The 18,441-nt window shown below is 49.3% G+C and overlaps 1 protein-coding gene across 17 annotated transcripts in view; it reads left to right on the top strand.

Annotated features, from left to right (window-relative positions):
• The window catches only part of LOC113613285 (peroxisome proliferator-activated receptor gamma), a 231,601-nt gene that overhangs the window by 158,395 nt on the left and 54,765 nt on the right, over positions 1–18,441 (top strand). For 14 of the 17 annotated variants that reach the window (XR_003430157.1, XR_003430156.1, XR_003430158.1 and 11 more), the window contains one exon: positions 18,127–18,341. Coding sequence is in view for 9 of the 17 variants with exons in the window: in XM_027093889.1 (XP_026949690.1) it covers positions 18,127–18,341 (215 nt within the window). In the remaining 8 variants the exon portion in view is untranslated. Of the gene's footprint in view, positions 1–12,179; positions 12,285–16,273; positions 17,952–18,126; positions 18,342–18,441 lie in introns of those variants that run through there. The other 3 variants (XM_027093898.1, XM_027093896.1, XM_027093895.1) reach the window with 3 other exon arrangements.

Genomic DNA, 18,441 nt, shown 5'->3' with positions numbered 1-18,441 from the left:
TTCCAGGTGGACTTATCATCTTGTGGGTTGTGGGAAGTTCTCATTCACTGAATTTATATCACAGCCTAAAAACGAAAGAAACAGGAAACTGTGTTCACTTTGAAAATGAATTCAAGTGTACCAATCAAAAAGAAGTCTGTAGCATTTTTGAAAACGCGTTTACAAATTCCTTTTTTCCTGTTTTCATTACTGCAAAGGACTTATTCTTTTCTGGTATCAGGACACGGACAGTTACCCCCCAGCTGCCGTCCCTGCCTCTCTGGAGAGGCTGGAGGCTGAGTGCCGGGTCCAGTGGGCACAGAGATGAGTAAGGCCCAGGCCACCAGGTCTTCACAAGACTAAGGCATGCTCGCTAAACAGCAGCGCATGCCAGGCCTAGGCTGATAAGGGCTGTGGGAGAGGCTTAGATAAATGTCCTGAGATTGTGGAGAAGGGAGAGGGCCTTCCGTCCAGGGGAATCGGGCAGGGCTGAAGGATGGAGACCAACTGGCTGGGGAGACTCAGTGAGGAAGGCCATCCTGGCCGACTGCCCTACTGCTTCCTCACCGGCACTGCAGCTGCTGTGGGTGGTCCTCTCCAGACACCGTGCCCTGCACATTATCCACACGTCGTTTAATCCTCAGAGCAACCCTCGGAGGCAGTCCCCCTCCTGCCCCCTCCTTTCAGATGAGCAAACTGAGGCCCCCGGAGGTGAAGTCCCTGCCCAAGGTCACAGGAGAGTTGCAGAAGCAGGCTGTGAATCCCACTCTGTTTGAAGCCAAAGCCCTTGCTCTTAGGTCAATTTACCATTTTCAAAGAACTCTCTAACGCATTTATCCCATTGATCTTCCCATACCCGAGTTTCTCTATGTCTCACCAGCCTGTTGGCACAGATGAGTCACTACCGGCAACGGCATGAATTCTACCTGCTCGGCCCCTCCCCTCCCCTTGCTCACCCTGGTCCTGGGGCCACGTGCCAAGCCTCACCACCGCCGGCTGGTGTCACTGGGAGTGTCCACCTTTCCCTCCACCCGCCCCCCCATTAAAGGTCACTGCCCAGGCCTTCCCCAGCCAGCAAGCTGAGCGTCCAGCACGTGATCAGCTGCCCCACTATCAGCCTTCGGTAAACCCTCATCTTCTCCTCTGGGAAGGAAGAGGGGTCAGTTCCCTTCCCCACAGGTTCCCTGAGCAGCAGCTAAATACGATGGTGAACCACAGAATTGAGAGAAACGTGTCAATCAGCCCCGGCCCTGGTAAGACACCCACAGGAACAATTACACCCTAAGCACCACGTGTGGGGAGAGCACCACCAGGGCATCCCACTGCTGTGGGAAGGGCCGGTCGTGGCTGGGGAGAGGCCCACGTGGCCGCCATCCACAGAGGCCGTCGCCTGCACCAGATCCCCAGCTCAGAGCCGTGCTGGCGTCAACTCCGTTCATCTTCCCCCAGAGCCAGCCGGGGCAGCGACCAGCGTTACTTCCACGTTAGAGAGGAAACGCTGAGGCTCAGAGGGGTGAAGTCGCCCCCTGCCCGAGGTCACACAGCTAGTGAGAGGTGGAACTGGCCCACTCAGGTCTGAGGGCCGGTGCTCTTGGTGGCCGTCCTCATGGAAGTGGGGACAGCAGATCTCGGCGCTGGAAAGCCAGCCCAGTCCCGGCTCCATCCCTTCCTGCCTCAGGACTCTTGGGCTAGAATCAGGTTGTTACTTCCCAAGCTGCACAGTCAGCTGGAACAAGAATTCCTGGAGCTCAAGTAAAAACCATGGGGATTGTCTCCCAGTTCACAGAAAAGATATCAAGTGGTCGGTCAGAGCTGTTTCAGCCTCGAGTCTTTTTCCCGCACGGTTTTCAGAGGCCTTGGGAGCCCATGTCCCTCGTTCCGGCCAGATGGAGCGTGCGATGGGACCTGGCTGATGAGGCACCGTGACAGTGAGTATCACCCAGCCGGCGAGCGCCCTACACGCTTTGCTTCGTGTCGTCTTCCCCACGAGGGCATATTTGATCTCTGTCCGACAGAGAAGAGAACAGCGGCCCAAAGGGGGGTGCGTTCTGCCACAGGTGACCCAGGCGGTGAGTGGCCGGCCCTTGACCCACGTCTGGGGGCCCTCAAGCCGGAGCTCTTAACCGCGACTTGTATGCGTTTCTTATTTTCCATTTTCTCGGTGGTTCTCAGCCCAGGCCGCACATCTGAAAGGCCTGGAATACTGCCTGGACCCATCCCAGACCAGTTAAATCAATCTTCAGGGGTGGGAGTTCTAGGAAAGGCCCAGTGGTCCACCGAGAGCCTGAGGCTGACCTGGAAAGAGGAGAGAATTGAACTGTAGGGCAGGGTCGGGGGTGGGGGGGAGCTGATTCTTCTCCCCCTCACCTTCCCTTCCATCTCCTCCGCCTCCGGCCCGCCAGGAACTGGCCTCCAGCCTCCCTCGTGGTCTGGGACCGTTTGGCATTTGGGCTAAGATTTCCGTGTGGCCCCTCCTCGGCCTGGTGCGTAATAGGTGCTCAGTAAACATTTGGTGAGCAGATTCGTGCAGAGCCCCTCCAGCCACTCCTTCCACGATGGGCTTGATGGTTGTCCGCTGCAGGAGTTTAAAGAGCCCAGCAGGTAGCATTAGGCTCCCGTCAGCAGCACATGGGGGTGCCTCTTGCATCACCCCTTTCCCAGCAATATGTATTCACTTAAAAAAAGAAATCCTTTCTAATTTAGTAGGTAGAAAACAATCTCGGTTTTGGTTTGAATTTACATTTCTTTGAATACTGGTGAGGATGAACATTTTTTTCATGTGCTTCTTAGTCATTTGTATTGCTTGTTCTGTGAATTGTCTGTTCCCAATTTACTAATTTACAACAAGAAATATAACTGCCAAAGGGACCGGATACACGTGTCCTCCAGCCAACACCCTACTCCCTGTAGGCACACTGCACGGGAGGCCAAATTCTAATCAGAACGATGCTTGGTGAGCACAGAATGAGAGAAGAGAGGGGTTGGTTATGCGATTCCAGGGTTTCAGGGCATCGGAGCAAGCTAGACCTGCTGCCGGGGTCCACTGAATCCTTGGCCGGGATGGCGTCCTTCCTTCTCTGTCCTCCGCCTCCCTGGCTGCCTGGCCCTTCTTCAGATGGACACGTTCTCTCTCTAGAAACATTACTATTTAGAAATTACTACATTCATCTTGGGCTCCCTCTGGCCTCGGAGCCCTCCTGGGTCAATGCTTGAACTCTCGAGGCGGTCTTCCGTCCTAATTCCTTTGCCTCCTTGGACCGCCTCCGCATTCCCCAGGGATTTACAGAGTGTAGCTGGTAAACTTTAGGGTGTCTGCCTCTCTCTCGTTGTCTTGGAATTGCCCCTTCCCATAAGTGAAAGCAGCTTCAGGGGGTCCGTGAGACTCCACACACATTCCACGTTTGGAACAGTTCTATCCTTGAGCAATTTTCCAAGCCTTTCCTTCGGCTCTCCTAGAGCTCTCTGACTGCCGGAAGGTTAAGATCCACAACTAGAGAGAACCCTGAGAGTGCAAAGCAGCTACCCAAAGAATAAGAACTCCAGAAACCGGTGAGAGGGGCGCCAGGCAAGCGTGTGGTCTGGGAGGGTGCCTGGAGCAGGAAGGACAGGAGATTTCCTTCGAGGGTGAGAGGAGAAGGAGGGTCTTAGGTGGGCAAGGCCTGGGGATCTCTGGCCTGGAATATGCAGCAGCTTCCTTCCAGGGGGCTCTCAGCCCTATTGACCCTCCTCTACCCCCGGCCCTCAGAGTGACCTTACGAAACCAAATCCGACCGAGCCACTCCCCGCCTTCAACCCTTCCTGCGTCCGCAAGGATAGCAGTCAAGGCCTTTCACAGCCTGGCCTCCACTTTCCTTTCGAGGCCTGCTTCTCTTCCCCATTAGACTGCTGGATGGTTCCTGAATATTCCACGTAGGCAGGGCCTTCTGCCTGGGACGCCCTTCCTGACTTGGCCAATTCATGCTCATTCCATAAGTCCCAGCTCAAACGTCCAGTCCTCCCTGAAGTCTTTCCTGAGCCCCCTCCCCTGCTTGAAACCCTTCGTGGTAATAGCACTTACCACATTTCTGAGAGTAGCTTTTCCAAGCATCCCTTCCTGCTGGGCCCTGAGAACTCTGACACCAGATACCACATTTGGTTTATCTGAGGGTCCTAACCTCCAGCTCGGTGCCGCACGGAGCAGGGGCTGGATGGACAAGAAGACAGCTGCTGCAGACGTGCTCATGGGGAAGCACCAAGCCCAGAGAACAGGGAGCTCTGGACCCGGCTCTGGACCTCTGGGGCCTTGGGCAGATTCCTTCTTCTCTCGAGACCTCAGTCTGCTTCTCCATAGAAGGAGAGCATGGGGACCCAACTACTGCAATGCCATTGATTAAGACTTACGCTGCATCAGGCACTATTCTAGAAATAAACATATTATAATAATTATATAATATACGTAATAATAATGTACATGAATATTTCTGGTAGAATGAAAATGCAGAAACAAAGTCCTTGAAGTTACTTGCAGTCTAATTATAGAACCAAGGAAGGCAGGACCAAGACCTCTCAGGGGGAGAGAGTTTTAACTTTTGGGGAGCAATGTATTTCATTACAAGAAAATCATGCTGCTCGTGGCCCCAAAGAGGAGGTGTAGAGAAGCAAAATAAACGTGGATGTGAGAGTCAGGCAGAGCACAGCTCAAATCCCAGCGCCACAATCCTCCAGCTGTGTGACCTCAAGCTAGTCACTTTACCTCTCTGAGCCTTGAAGGGTGGAGATTGTCTAGTTATCTCAGAGAGTTGCTCAGTGAGGACTCAGTTGGATGTAGGACTCCGTGAATACTAGGACCCCTTTTCTTTTCATCCCAAGGAGTGTAAGCTACACGGAAAGGGAGCTTGGACATGGGACTTCACCCTTCTAAGCCTCCGTTTCCGCATCGGCCGAGTGAGGGCTGCCACAAGGGCTGGGTGCAGAGAACTGTGCTGAGATGTTGAAGGAATGTTAGCTTCCCTCCCAGCCTGGCAGGGGGGCATGAAGCCCAGCCCCATCTTCTTGGGCAGAAAGCTTAGAACAAGGGATTCAGAGCCCTGGAGACAACTGAGAAGGAAGCACAGTCAAGAATACGAGTCAGAGGCTCTGGAACACACGACGATTTGCTTTCTCCCGTCAGAAAATGCTCTTAAACAAACAGCAAGTTTCCTCCATTAATAAGGCCTGTGGAATGCAGATGAGATTTTTTTTCCTTCTCCTTTTTTTGCTGATTAAGTTCCCCCAAAACCCCCTTAAGAATTTTAATAAGAAATGCGAAAATCAACAAAAGTCCAGCAAACCCTTTCCTGTTATTAAATAAAGGGAAAGTAAATATTGCAAATTGGACATATTTCATAAGAGGATGTTTTGTTTGGGCGAAAAAAAAAATGAGAAAGAAAAGAAAGAGCTATTTGCTTTCTGGCAGCAAATTCATGTCTTTGCTGAATTTTGGTTTCAAATTTGATGACTGGGGCATTATTCCTGGTTTGCCTGGAATTCAGGCCTTTTGACATCTGAGGCGGACATACCCAGGAGAGCAGGAAAGCCAGGTTGGGGCCACGTTGGGCCTCTTCTCCTGTCTCTCCTGTGAACGGACCAAAGAGTTCTTCAACCACCCAGGAAATTACAATCCTTAGCTCAGATGGGGATGACCTGCAGGGGGTCACACACAAGACAAAAGCAACTTGGAACAAAGAAAATTTCCATGAGAAAGAGGAAAAACAGAACAAAACACAAAATGTTCTCTTTACCTCCTTTTTAGGATAAGATACGAGACCATCAAACTTACTGTATCAGTACAGCACAGTGGCCCTGCAGTCAGGCAGACCTGGGTTTAAATCCTACCTCCGCCACTTCTTCACTGGGTTACCTTGGGTTAATTACATAACTTCTCTGACTCAATTTCCTCACCTTCAAAATGGGGAGTATAAATGTATTCACTAATAGAGCTGTAAGGAGGAATAAGTGAGTGGGAAAATGAACCAATACAAGGAAAATGCTAGGCTCTACCTGTATGTCTTATTATTTTGTGTATTATGACAAATGTAAAGGATGAGGAAAAAGAGAAAAAGAAGACTTTATTACTTTGTAGTAATAGATAGTTAGCGCTCATGACCTCCCATGCTGGTCACTGCAGCCCCGGGAGGTGGACAGAGTGAGAACTGCCCTTAGTTTCTGGTTGCAGCACCTGCTTCTGGAAAGTGGGCGTGACCCCTCCAGGCCACACATTAAATGGTCCATGTCACCATGAGTTCAGAGAAAATGACCAGAGGAAAGGGAGGGAGGGAGAGAAGCCAGAGGTGTAACTGCTTCCAGCCACCTCTCTCGCACACAGGAGCCACATCTTCCCGGGACTCCTGCACCCCGTCCTGGTCCTCTCTGGCCCCCTCACAGGGTTCCCATGGCCTCACCTGCCGCCTGCTGCTCCCCGGCAGGTACGACAGTCACAGGGTGGTGGGACCACTTGTGTGATGCCAGGATGGGCTCTTCCTCTGGAAACGCTGGAGAACTGGACCCCACCAGCCATATTCCCATAACAGAGCCAGGCCTGTGCATTTCCGGCCTAACCTGCGTGCCACTTCCTCTGATCACCTTCTCCCAGGTTCCTCTCCGACCCTCCCAGAGTACTGGCACCCGCCCCCCCATCTTCAAACCGTTGACCCTAAATAGGAAAATTATTTTGGTTTTGTAGTTTTCTATCTTTGTAGTTATTGGTTTGACTGAAGCATCTGTTTTTGCAAAGATTAAAATGAGACATGAATACAACAAATAATTTAACAGTCACCTATAGTCCCAACCATATATTTGCTTCTAATTTTTTTTTTTTTAACAAATGAAATGTAAAGCTAAAACCCCTTATCTACTACCCAAGTCCCACAGATAACTAATGACTTTGGTGCATAACCTTCCTGTTATCTTAAAATAGTTTAGCATACCTATACATACACTCAGGACTTGGTACTGTTTGGGGTGTGTTTTAATTTATACAAAAGGTATCATAGGATTCATATTGTTCTGCTTCTGGCCTTTATGAGCCAACATGTTTGTGAAATCTATCCATGTTGATAATCATAGAAGAGCTAGCTTTTCATTGCTGAATACTTTTCCACTTTATGAATGCTTCGTACCTCATTTTATATGTCCATTCTTCTAGGGATGGGCATTTATGTTGTTTCCCTTTTTTATTATAAACCATCATGCTTCGATTTAAGAAAAAAAGGAAAATCTTTGTATGTGTCTCCCTGGGCATCTCTGCCCAAGTTTCTCTAGGAAATTTACCCAGAAGTCTAATGTGTTTGATTAATCACAGGGAGGAGTAGGCATACCTGGGATCCCCTTCCCCCTCCAGTGCTTAACCCCAGTGTGTGACCTTGGGCAAGTCACGTCACCTCTCTGAATCGATTTTCTCACCTGTAAAATGGGTGTGTGATAGGGCTTCGCTGGTGGCGCAGTGGTTGGGAGTACGCCTGCCGATGCAGGGAGCGCGGGTTCGTGCCCCGGTCCGGGGGGATCCCGCGTGCCGCGGAGCGTCTGGCCTCACGCGTCCGGAGCCTGTGCTCCGCGGCGGGAGAGGCCACAGCGGTGAGAGGCCCGCGTACCGCAAAAAAAAAAAAATGGGTGTGTGATAACCCCTAACTCACTGGGTGGTTGTCAGAGAATTAAGGGAGACTATCTCTAAAAAGCAGTGGGAATTGAGCAAATGGTAGTTGTCCAGCGGCTCCCACCATCCACGCTACAGGTTTTTCTAGCAGCCAAAGTAGGATCTAAAGGCAGTGCCCCGCCCTTTGCACTAGGGACTCTGGGCCCAGCAAAGCACTGCCTTGGGGTCTCGCTCAGCCCACCCCTTACACCTGCTGCCAACTCTATCTCCCTTCCTAGCCTGGTGTCACCTCCGTAAATAATTAAGCAAATGTAACCTTCAGCGTCTCAGTTTCCTCGCCTGTAAAATGGGATGATAACACCTGCTTTGAATGACTGTTGTGAGGCTTAAATGCTAGAGAATGTCTGCAGGGCGGTTGTTAAAATGGAAATGCCCTTTCCTGCACGCCCTGGACCCTTTCTCCTTCACAGCAGAGAAATTATCTGAGGTTTCGTCTCGCCGGCAGGGAGAAGCTGAACTGTGTCCCTCGTTTGATTTTCATTTCCAGCCCTTGCGTTTCCCGTTGCGTGCCGCGGGTAAGCGCGTGGAGCCTTTCGCTGGGTCCCTGTGTTTGTTTTCGCTGGAAATTGGAGGCTGGGTGGTTTAAATTTGCTAAAATATCCCCATCTAGTGGCCTCGTTGAAATGCTGCAGGGCTCATTCGGGCCCCCGTCTGGGAAAAACAATGAGGCGACGGCGGAGGCCGCCCAGCCCAGCTCAGAAACGCCAGTGGCTCCCCAGTGTCTACGGGGTAAAGTCCAAACGCCAAGCCTGGAATTCAAGCGCCTGCACGATCGGGCCGCGCCCTGCCTATCGGACCTTATCGGCGTCTTCGACCTCGTAACCCGCCAAGCCCGGCTCCTCCCTCTGCAGAACTTCCAGGCCCACACCTCCTGGCACGTGGGCCTGCCCTATGCCCCCGACTGCTGTCTCCTTCCTCCTCCACGCTCTCCCCAGGCTCAGCGCAAAGGCCACCTCTTCCCGGAAGCCTCCCGGGTCCTTCAACCCATCTGGGTCTTCCCTGACCTCCCACCAAAACTTGCTGTGGGTCATTTTTGTATTTCCATGTTTAAAGCTGTGCTTTGTCAATGCACTGCCCTCCCGTATCCCACATGATAGATGAAAGTGAATGCAAGCCCCTTGGTCCTGTGGATTTGGATCCTCACCTGGCCTCCACTACTTCCCAGCTCTGAGAATCTGGGCAGGGAAGGAACCTCAACTGTGAAATATTGGTGAGAACACCTATCTCACAGGACTGTGGTGAGAGTCAAGATTGGATGCAAAGTGGCTGGCACATATGAAGGCCCAATAAATTGTTAGGTGGTCACATAAAATACAGGATACCAAATGAATTTGAATTTCAGATAAACGATTTTTTTTTTTAGTATAAGTATATCCCAAATAGTACATGCAGGTTCTGTGTTACCCTTCATAGACACATGATGTTAAGGATTATTGTTCATTTTGTTAGATGTGTTAATGATATTGGGAATATACATATACAGTCAATCGTCATTATTGGCAGATTCTGCATTTGCAAATTCACCTCCTGGCTAAAATGTATTTGTAATGCCAAAACCGATATTCACAGTACTGGATCACTTACAGACACGCACATGCGTAGACAGGAGAAAAATTTGAGTCTCCCAATATGCATGTTCTCAGCTGAAGTCAACCAGTGATACTCTGTCTTATTTCAGCTCTCATATCATAAACAAGTGTGCTTTTTGCCATCTCGTCAGTGCCACGTTTTTCATGTTTTTGTGATTTGTGTTGGTAATTTTAAAATGAACCCCAAGGGGCTTCCCTGGTGGCACAGCGGTTGAGAATCTGCCTGCCAATGCAGGGGCACGGGTTCGAGCCCTGGTCCGGGAAGATCCTACATGCTGCGGAGCAACTAGTCCCGTGCGCCACAACTACTGAGCCTGTGCTCTAGAACCCAAGAGCCACAGCTGCTGAGCCCACAAGTCACAAGTACTGAAGCCCACGCACCTAGAGCCCGTGCTCCACAACAAGAGAAGCCACCGCAATGAGAAGCCCGCGCACCCCAACGAAGACCCAATGCGGCCACAAATAAAAAAATTAATAAAATAAAATAAATTTATAAAAAATTTAAAAATTTAAAATAAATAAAATGAACCCCAAGCAGAGTGCTGAAGTGCTGTCTAGTGTCCCTAAGCCACGAATGCCGTGACGTGCCCTACGGAGAAAATACACTTGTTAGATGAGATTTGTTCAGGTGTGAGTTATACTGATGTGGGCCATGAGTTCAATGTTCATGAATCTACAACAGACATTAAATAAAGTGTTTTTAAAAGAAAGTACACATAAAACAAGGTTGGTTGATGAAAATGTTGTGACCAGAGGCTGCCAGGAACCGACCTGCGTTCCCTTAGAAGCAATGGTTCAGTGTTCACCAATTCAGTGTTCATGGTGACTCTATAGAACTTCTGTGAATAACAAGAATCAACTATATAGATATATATGTAATAAAATTTAAATTCTTACCTGTTAGAGTCACATATTTAAATGTTATGAGTGAAATTATATGATGTCTGGAATTGCTTTAAAATACACCAGCAGTGGGGAAAAGGTGTATTTATGGAGAGTGTAAAAGAAACAAGATACCAAAGGTTGAAGATGCTGGAAGCGATCTACTTTTGTGTATGTTTGAAAAGGACCATAACAAAATGTTTAAAATACACACTATTGAGATTTACCTGGTGGCCTAGTGATTGGGATTCCGCACTGTCACTGCTGTGGCCTGGATTCAATTCCTGGTCAAGGAACTGATTTCCCAAAAGCTGCACCACACAGCAGGAAGCGGGGGAAACACCAAGGAGAAAATCTTGGGGGAAGAATGTCTTGTTCATTAGCTTTCACCCTGGACCCTCTGTGGGGACAGAGCTCCAGATGATGGCCCCTGAGATCCCATTATGGGCGCCTCCCAAGCCGAGTGCCAAGCATCCGCTGAGGTTGTGGAGACCTGGCTCTAGTCTCAGCGCCTCCACAGACTTGCTCTGTTACCTCTCGCAGCTCACGGTGCCTCTGAGCCTTTTTTCTTATCAGTTAAGTAAGGAAGTTGAACTGGACAACCTCGGAGTTCCCTTTCATTTTTAAAAGCCTCTCATTCTAAATCCAGTATTTCCTCCATTGGCATGTTCTGGTGCAATATTACAGCCTCCCTCCACCTCTCTCTTCCCAGCCCAAACCATCCCGATACTACTATTCTGTGAATGCTGCTCAAGTTCTCCCTTTTTTGCAACGTTGTAACCAGGAAGATATTCGGCTTTTGATTTCTCTAAAATCTGAACTCCTGAGCTAAGCAGTTAAGGCCCCTGCAGGCAGACCACCCACTTAATGCCACGTCTTGAGCTCTTTCTACTAGGAGCTCGCAGTCCAGTTAAGGAAGACCAGGAATCAGGGACAGCATAGGGGGCACCAGACTATTGTGGGAACACAGAGGCAAGTAAGTCACCCAAGCCAGCCTGGGAAAGCAAGAGGAAGTCTGAGGAAGAGATTTCTGAGCTGAGGCCTAAAGGGTGACCAGGAATCACTGCTCCAGACAGGAGAGAAGGATGTTCCAGGTAGAGACAACAGCGTGTGGGAAGGCCTGGAGACAAGAGGAAGTTGGGAAAGGTCCAGATTTCAAAGCCTGTCTCACCTAGCCCCATAAATCTCTCTGGCACAATTTGCCACCCTTCCCTGTCACCCACCTTCCCCACCTGCCCAGCATGGGTGGTATGTGTGCTGGAGACCCTGGGGTTCATATTTAGGAAGGTGTTTATTGGACTCCCTACCAGGCCTCCTTTAAAATAACCAGGTGGGAGAAACTTTTACAATTCCCAGGGCACTTTTGTTTTGCTTTTCCCTCATAATCCTGACGACCCATTTTTCAATAGAGGAAAACTGTGGCTCAGAAAGGTTAAGTCATTCACTCAAGACCAACCACACAGCCAGTGAGCCGGGAGGTGATGCAAATGCCGGTCTGACTCCCGGCCCGTTGTCCTTGACTTGTCCTTGACGCTGCATAGGGCGGCCAGTGCCTACAGGGGCTTTTGGTCAGTGCCCTGTGCGAGGGGCACTTCTTACAGGTTCCCTGCATGCTGCACTTACACAAAAGCATTGAGAAAGCTGAAGTCTGCGGGCTGAGCTCAGCGGACCCGCTTCCTCAGGGCTGGGGTCATATCAAGTCCGGTCGCTTCAAGAGCCCCATCTCCCCGGGGGCGAGGACCCCAAGTCCTTAGACCTGAGTTCTGAGTCTAGTCCTATCACTCTTAACTCCAGTACCTCCCAACTACGTGATATTGGATAAGTAACTTAGATCTCATCTGTAAAATGGATCCTGCGGGATTGTTGTAGGGATTAAACGAGAACAGCATGTGTGCACGGGGGTAGCGCTACGATCACGGGGAAGGCAGGAAAGAGGACGCGCCGCCTCTGCCTTACACCTCGTGAGGAACGAGCAGCACCCACCGAAGACCCGCCTTACGCCCCTGCGCTGCGCGGATGCGCTCCGCAAACACCCGGTGGGCCCTCTCTCGGGCTCTGCGGCTGCGCAGTCGTCCGGCTTTGCGGCCGCACTGCTTAACGGCAGCGGTGTCCGTCCCCCCGGCCGGCGTTGCCGGGGTAACGGCGAGCGCGTTGGGCAGAGGAAGGTAAGGCTCCGGGGTTCGGGAGCAGGTTGCGTCCCGGGGAGCTGAGCGCGGTGCCGCAGCACAAGGGGGTGGGGGTGGGGGTCTCCGCCGCGGGAGGAGACATCGCCTTTTTCGAAAGCCCTCTGGGGCGAGAACGGAAACGGCCCGCAGACGTTCCCCGGGTCTCAGAGTCGCACCAGACTGGGCCGGGACGCGGGGCCTGGCTTCCTTGTTCCACCGGAATTAGCCCCTTTCCCCTTCTCCGTGTACCCGTAGTCCTCTTTTTTATGTTCTTTCTGGAAACATTAACGCCACGTGCAGTGCTGGGGACAGAGGACGTCAAGGTGCACCTGACACCGGCTCTGCCCGAGTGGAGCTTTAGCCGCTAGTAGGATTGCTGGGGGAGCCACTCTAGGGAACCAGCAAAGGGATGCGTAATGACAAGGAGTTGTGGGTTTGTTGGGCCCTTAACACTTCTTGATCGTTAGTTGCAGCTACAGCTTCCGTCGGGCTAGCACTTCGCATGGTAGGCCCAGTACTAGGCTCCTTCGCACAATTACCCATCTAATCCTCACAACAGCTTGCAAAGGTTTGTCGTTTGTTTACATGTCTAGTCTCGGGTTCTAACCTGAAAGCTCCCCAGAGGCAGGACTGCTTGCCTTCTCCCTTTAATCCTTGCCTCCCCCGGCCCAGGACGTACGCGTTCGGAGCTTCAGCGGTTTTTTAATTGGGAGAATGTGAGTTGTGCTGAGTGGGGGGTTTTAACCAGGCTGGTTTGGCAAGGTGGGCCCACAGGGTTGGAAAGTTAAATGAAGCTACCTCCCCCTTTCTGTTTTACTTTGTTTTGTTTGGAATAAACATTTACGGAACACCTAAAAGGTGTTAGCTTATCCGCTCAAGGGAAGAATTAGGAACAAGTCCTGATTTTGATAGAAAAGTAAATGTACTTAACATTATTGGTGCCTCGAGTTGGTATGCCCAGATTTGGAAAAGTAACAGCTGCTTCCTTACATGTGCGTAGCAGTCAACCCCTGAGTCCCTTTCCTCACCTGTACAGTGGAGTTGGCTGTTGGCACTGAGTTTGAATAGGCCATCCTATCACCAGTAGTTGACAACTTTGGCTACATATTGAAATCACCTGGGTCCCACCCCAGACTGTCTGATGTAATTATAGGTAAGGCCTGGGCATTGGAAGTTTCAGAATTTCCCCAGGTGATTCTAAGGGCATCCAAGCCTTGAGAGCCACTGTTATATATGACCCCAGTTTAATTTTCTTAATCTTTTCTTTTAAACTTTTTTTTTTTTCCCTCTGCCCTGCCAAGTGGCTTGTGGGATCATAGTTCCCCAACCAGGGTTGAACCCGGCCCCTCAGCAGTGAACGCATGGAGTCCTAACCACAGGACTGCCAGGGAATTCCCTCTTAATCTTTTCAGTTGTCATTCCCGGCTTGAGAAGCTGCACAGGCATCAAGCCTTCACATCCCAAACCCCCTGACCAATGGCCCAGTCCTTCCTATACATTTGCGTGTGCTTCAGACAGGGGTCCTCTTTGAAGCCAGTCTTCCCACCGTGCCCTGTCTCCCTGCCTTACTGGCCTCTCATCTTCCCAGCTGTGGCGCTGTGGCCAAGTGACCTGCCCTCTCTAAGCCTCCATTTACTCATCTGTGAAATGCGGGTACTGGTACCCACGTGTGTAGCGTTGGCACAGTCGGTGCATGGCATGTTGTACCTCCAAGTGATGGTGAGCTGTTGTAATTGTACTCACATCCCACATCTCCCGTCACGCTGGTCTCCTATCTTGGCACTGAAGAAACATTTCTGAAATGCCTGTTGCAGACATGGAGACTAACAAACTCAATCCTTCCTCCCCTGCTTTGCCTTCCCAGTTCCGCACAAGGCAACTCTTCTACGAAACTATGACACGAGAGATCTTCTGGTCTGTCCTATTGAATTTTTTCAGCTTTATTGAGAGATGATTCATATACCATAAAATTAACCCTTGTGAAATGTACAGTTCAGTGCTTTTAATACATTCAGAGTTATGCAGCCAACACCATCAGTGCAGTCTAACTGTAAAGCTTTTTCATCCCTCAGAATAAACCCCAGACCTATGGGCAGTCATTCCCCATAGCTCCCTTCCCCCAGCACCTGGCAGCCACTAATCTACTTGGTGTTGCCCTTTGGATTTGCCTGTTCCGGACGTTTCATGTTAATGGTCTTATACAATGTGTGGTCTATTGTGACTGGCTTCTTTCACTCCACATAAGGCTCTCAAGGTTCACACACGTTGTAGTCTGTATCAGTACTTCATTCGTCTGTTAATTGCTGATAGTATTCCATTATATGGATATAACCCATTTTATTGATCCATTCATCTGTTGATGGACCTCTCGGTTGTTTCTACTTTTTGACTATTATGAACAATACTGCTGTAAACATTCATGTACTTATTTATTTATTTATTCATTTTTGGCTACATTGGGTCTCCGTTGCTGCGCGTGGGCTTTCTCTAGTTGTGGCGAGCGGGGACTACTCTTCGTTGTGGTGCACAGGCTTTTCATTGCGGTGGCTTCTCTTGTTGTGGAGCACGGGCTCTAGGTTCACGGACTTCAGTCGTTGTGGCATGTGAACTCAGTAGTTGTGGCTCCTGGGCTCTGGAGCGCAGGCTCAGTAGTTGTGGCACACGGACTTCGTTGCTCCGTGACATGTGAGATCCTTCTGGACCAGGGCTCAAACCCGTGTCCCCTGCCTTGGCAGGTAGATTCTTAACCACTGCACCACCAGGGAAGTCCTGTGTACAAATTTTTGTACAAACATGTTTTCAGTTTTCTTTTATCTACCCAGGAGTGGAATTGCTGGGTCATATGGTTACTTAGTGTTTAACATTTGAGTGGCTTCTAGACTGTTTTCTAGTTCTGTTCAATTTGAAGTGGAAGAAACTGGGTTCAGGGAGCTTTACCTGGGGTGTTGAAAGTTACATGATCGTAATGGCAGCTTTGCATATATGGGAGGCCTAACTAAGAGCCAGATTCTTGATGTGCTTCCTGTCTCATGTGCAGAGGTGGCACTAAACCTGGGATTTTGAGGTTTTGTGAAAAACTGGGAATCTTTTGTGGCAGGAACCTTCTGTCCTGCAAACTTGGGTAGGAGTACAGAGTTCTTGCCATCAAGTGTCATAGCTCATTTTTGCCTTTTTTTTTTTTTGAGAGTGTAATAGCAATCTGAAAGGGAAAATCCTAAACAAACCAGGCAAATTGAAACAGAACTATTTCACTTGTCTGAGAGAATTTAATTGGAAGTTTTTGAAGTTAGCCATTAAAATTTTCTCTTTCTTAAAAATCTCTAATGTAATATATACAAATCAAATACTAACCAGAGGTTAAGTTATAAAAGTGCAATGATCATAAAAGTTCGAATTATTCCTGGAAATCCCTAGAAGGTGCCTCACTAGAGACCCACATCCTGCCTCAAAAAAGCCAACACAACATCATTTTAATTTTTAGAAAAAATTGCCGTTTCTTCAATTGAATGCTAAATGCAGTACAATTGACCCTTGAACAACGCGGGGAGTCAGGGTTCTGACTTTCTCTGCAGTCAAAAATCTGAGTATCATTTATAGTCGGCCCTCTGTATCCCTGGTTCCTTCACATCCGAGGTTCTGCATCTGCGCCAACTGTGGATGGTGTAGTACTGTGACATCTACTCTTGAAAAAAATCTGTGTGTAAGTGTACCCATGCAGTTAAATCCATGTTGTTCAGGGGTCAACTGGAGTTGCTTGGGTTGAGTGATAAATTGGCAAGTGAAAATCTACTTAAAATGCCCTTGGGAGGAAATCTTAATTGCCCATTAACATGTGGTGTACATAGTACTGTTATGAACGCTATATAGCGATACGTGTGTGTGTGTGTGTGTATATATACATATACACACACACACATAGATGTGTGTAAAATGCATACAGTTGTGCTCATTATTTAATTCCATTGAAGGACTCTTATTTAGAAATTAAATTATTTTAGCATTTTGCTGCTTGGAATACTTTGGCAATTCTATGGCGGTTCCAACTTGCTCATTCTTACTTTTTATTGTTACTTTTGTAATTGATTTATCAATGTCTCTAACTTCCTTGGTCTTTGTTTTTCTTTGTCCTCGTTTAATTCCTCAACATCTTTGGGAGGGTGGATAAAGGAATCATTACACATTGGACAAGGCTTTTGATTTCTTTTTAATGGGCGTAAACCCTTAAAGCCACTCAGCTTCCTATCTCAGCTTTGGCCGCCTTCGTTGGCTGTTTCAGGCTTGATTACATCCTTTGCCCAACAGGATGCTGGTATTGAGTGCAGGAGGCACCTAAATAATCAGTCGTACGTGTTCCCCTGTGAGGGTTTGGAGCCATGGAGGCTAAACACGTGTGTGATACAGCCCCACTGTATCTTCAAGCACCAGATGTGCTGTCCGTGTAAGTCGGGTCCAGAGCCGGGACTGAGGGTGCAGCAGATTCAGGTCCCCTGTCTCATTCCAGGACACCTGCCCAATGAGTGGAGCACCTGACCCAGTCCCCTGCACTGTGTTTCCCCCTTGCATGTGGTTGAGTTTTCCTGAGTTAAGTGCATCTGCTGTGGCGCTCTGTCTTTATCGTACAGTGCACTCAACTTGACTTCCTTCCCCCAGCCATTATGGAATTGCAGCCTGTGTGTGTTTTGTCCTTGTTTTGTCTCCTCGGGTTGAGGGTAAGGCCTGGAAGGGAGAGGTACTGGCTTCGCCTTCCTTTCCTCCCTCATAGTGCTGGGCGCGTGGTAACTCCATAATTCTCCGTAACCCTTCAGCCCCTAACCTGGGGAAACAGTGAGCCTTCAGACAAGAGGAGGCCTGCCTGTGCTCACAGCGGAACCCAGAGGGAATAGCATGGCCTTTGGCGTTCAGCAGACCCGGGGTCATCCAGGGCCACCACCCTCCAGGCCTCTGACAACATCTGTCCAACCTGGCTCTGTTTCCTCATCTGTCACACGGTGTTCTTAGTGCTAATAGTGCCATAATAGTAATCATAGTGGACGTGCAGAGCACTCAGTGCCGCGTGCCGGGGCTGTTCTAAGCTCCTATGATCTAAACTATAAGATGGAGTCTGTATGTATCCTTATTTTGCAGATGGGGAAACCAAAGCACAGAGGGATCAAGTAACTTTTGCCCCACGTCACACAGCTGGGCGGTGGTGAAGCCGATTCCCATCCCTGCCCTCTGGCTTGACACTTCCTGCTCTTAGCCACTCACGCTTGGCGCTGAGGAATAGACCCTTAAATGATGACTGCTGCTGCTGTTGTTACTATTATTAATTTACCCGAAAAACTGGGAGATGATTGACCACATGTTTGGAACGTATTTTAAGGTCCTTTTTTGGAAAAGGAGGTGCTCACTAGATTTACTTCTTTGAGGACAGGGTCCTTTCGGTTTTCTCTTTATATCCCTAGCACCTCTGTTGATGGGGAGCCTCTGGTGGGTGCTCGGTAAATGTCTGTCGGCCGCTTGAGAGGCTGGGAGGAATCCTCATGGGCAGAAATCCTCTTGTGCTCGCTGTCAAGAGACCTACAAGTGGCACTGTGACCATGGACGTGTCACTAGGCCTCAGTCTCGTCAGCTGGAATGAGAAGTGGTACCACGGCATTGTCGTGGGAAGTAATCGAGATGCCCTAGGTGGGTAGGCTTTGTGCTGCATAGACAAAATCTTCTTGTTACTGTCTCTTTTTGTTCACTGCTTTGTAAATATTTTTCCCACAGACCACAAGGTTTTCTGAGCCTGGATATAAATGTACTCACGTGTTTGGTTGGTACAGTTACTGACTGACTTGTTTCTTTCTCCCTATTACAGTCTTTAAAGAACAGTTACCTTGGAAAATGGCAGAGGCAGTGTTCCGTCCCCCAAAGAGGAAAAGAAGAGTGTATGAGAGCTATGAGTCTCCACTGCCGATCCCTTTCGGTCAGGACTGTGGTCCTGAGAAGGACTTTAGAATATTCCGGGCCGAGATGATAAACAACAACGTGATTGTGAGGAACGCAGAAGATATGGAACAGCTGTATGGGAAGGTATGTGCGGGCTGCCTCAGCCCTGCTGCTTCCTAACAGCCCGGAGCCAGCTCTTCTCTCCCCATCCACCCCCAGAAACAGACCATGAATGACCCATACG

Source organism: Aethalodelphis obliquidens, unplaced genomic scaffold (genome assembly GCF_003676395.1).
Source record: "Aethalodelphis obliquidens isolate GAN/ISIS:26980383/991018 unplaced genomic scaffold, ASM367639v1 scaffold86, whole genome shotgun sequence".
Taxonomy (NCBI): domain Eukaryota; kingdom Metazoa; phylum Chordata; class Mammalia; order Artiodactyla; family Delphinidae; genus Aethalodelphis; species Aethalodelphis obliquidens.
Note: the sequence above shows the minus strand (reverse complement) of the source record. Positions and strands in the feature narration are given on the sequence as shown.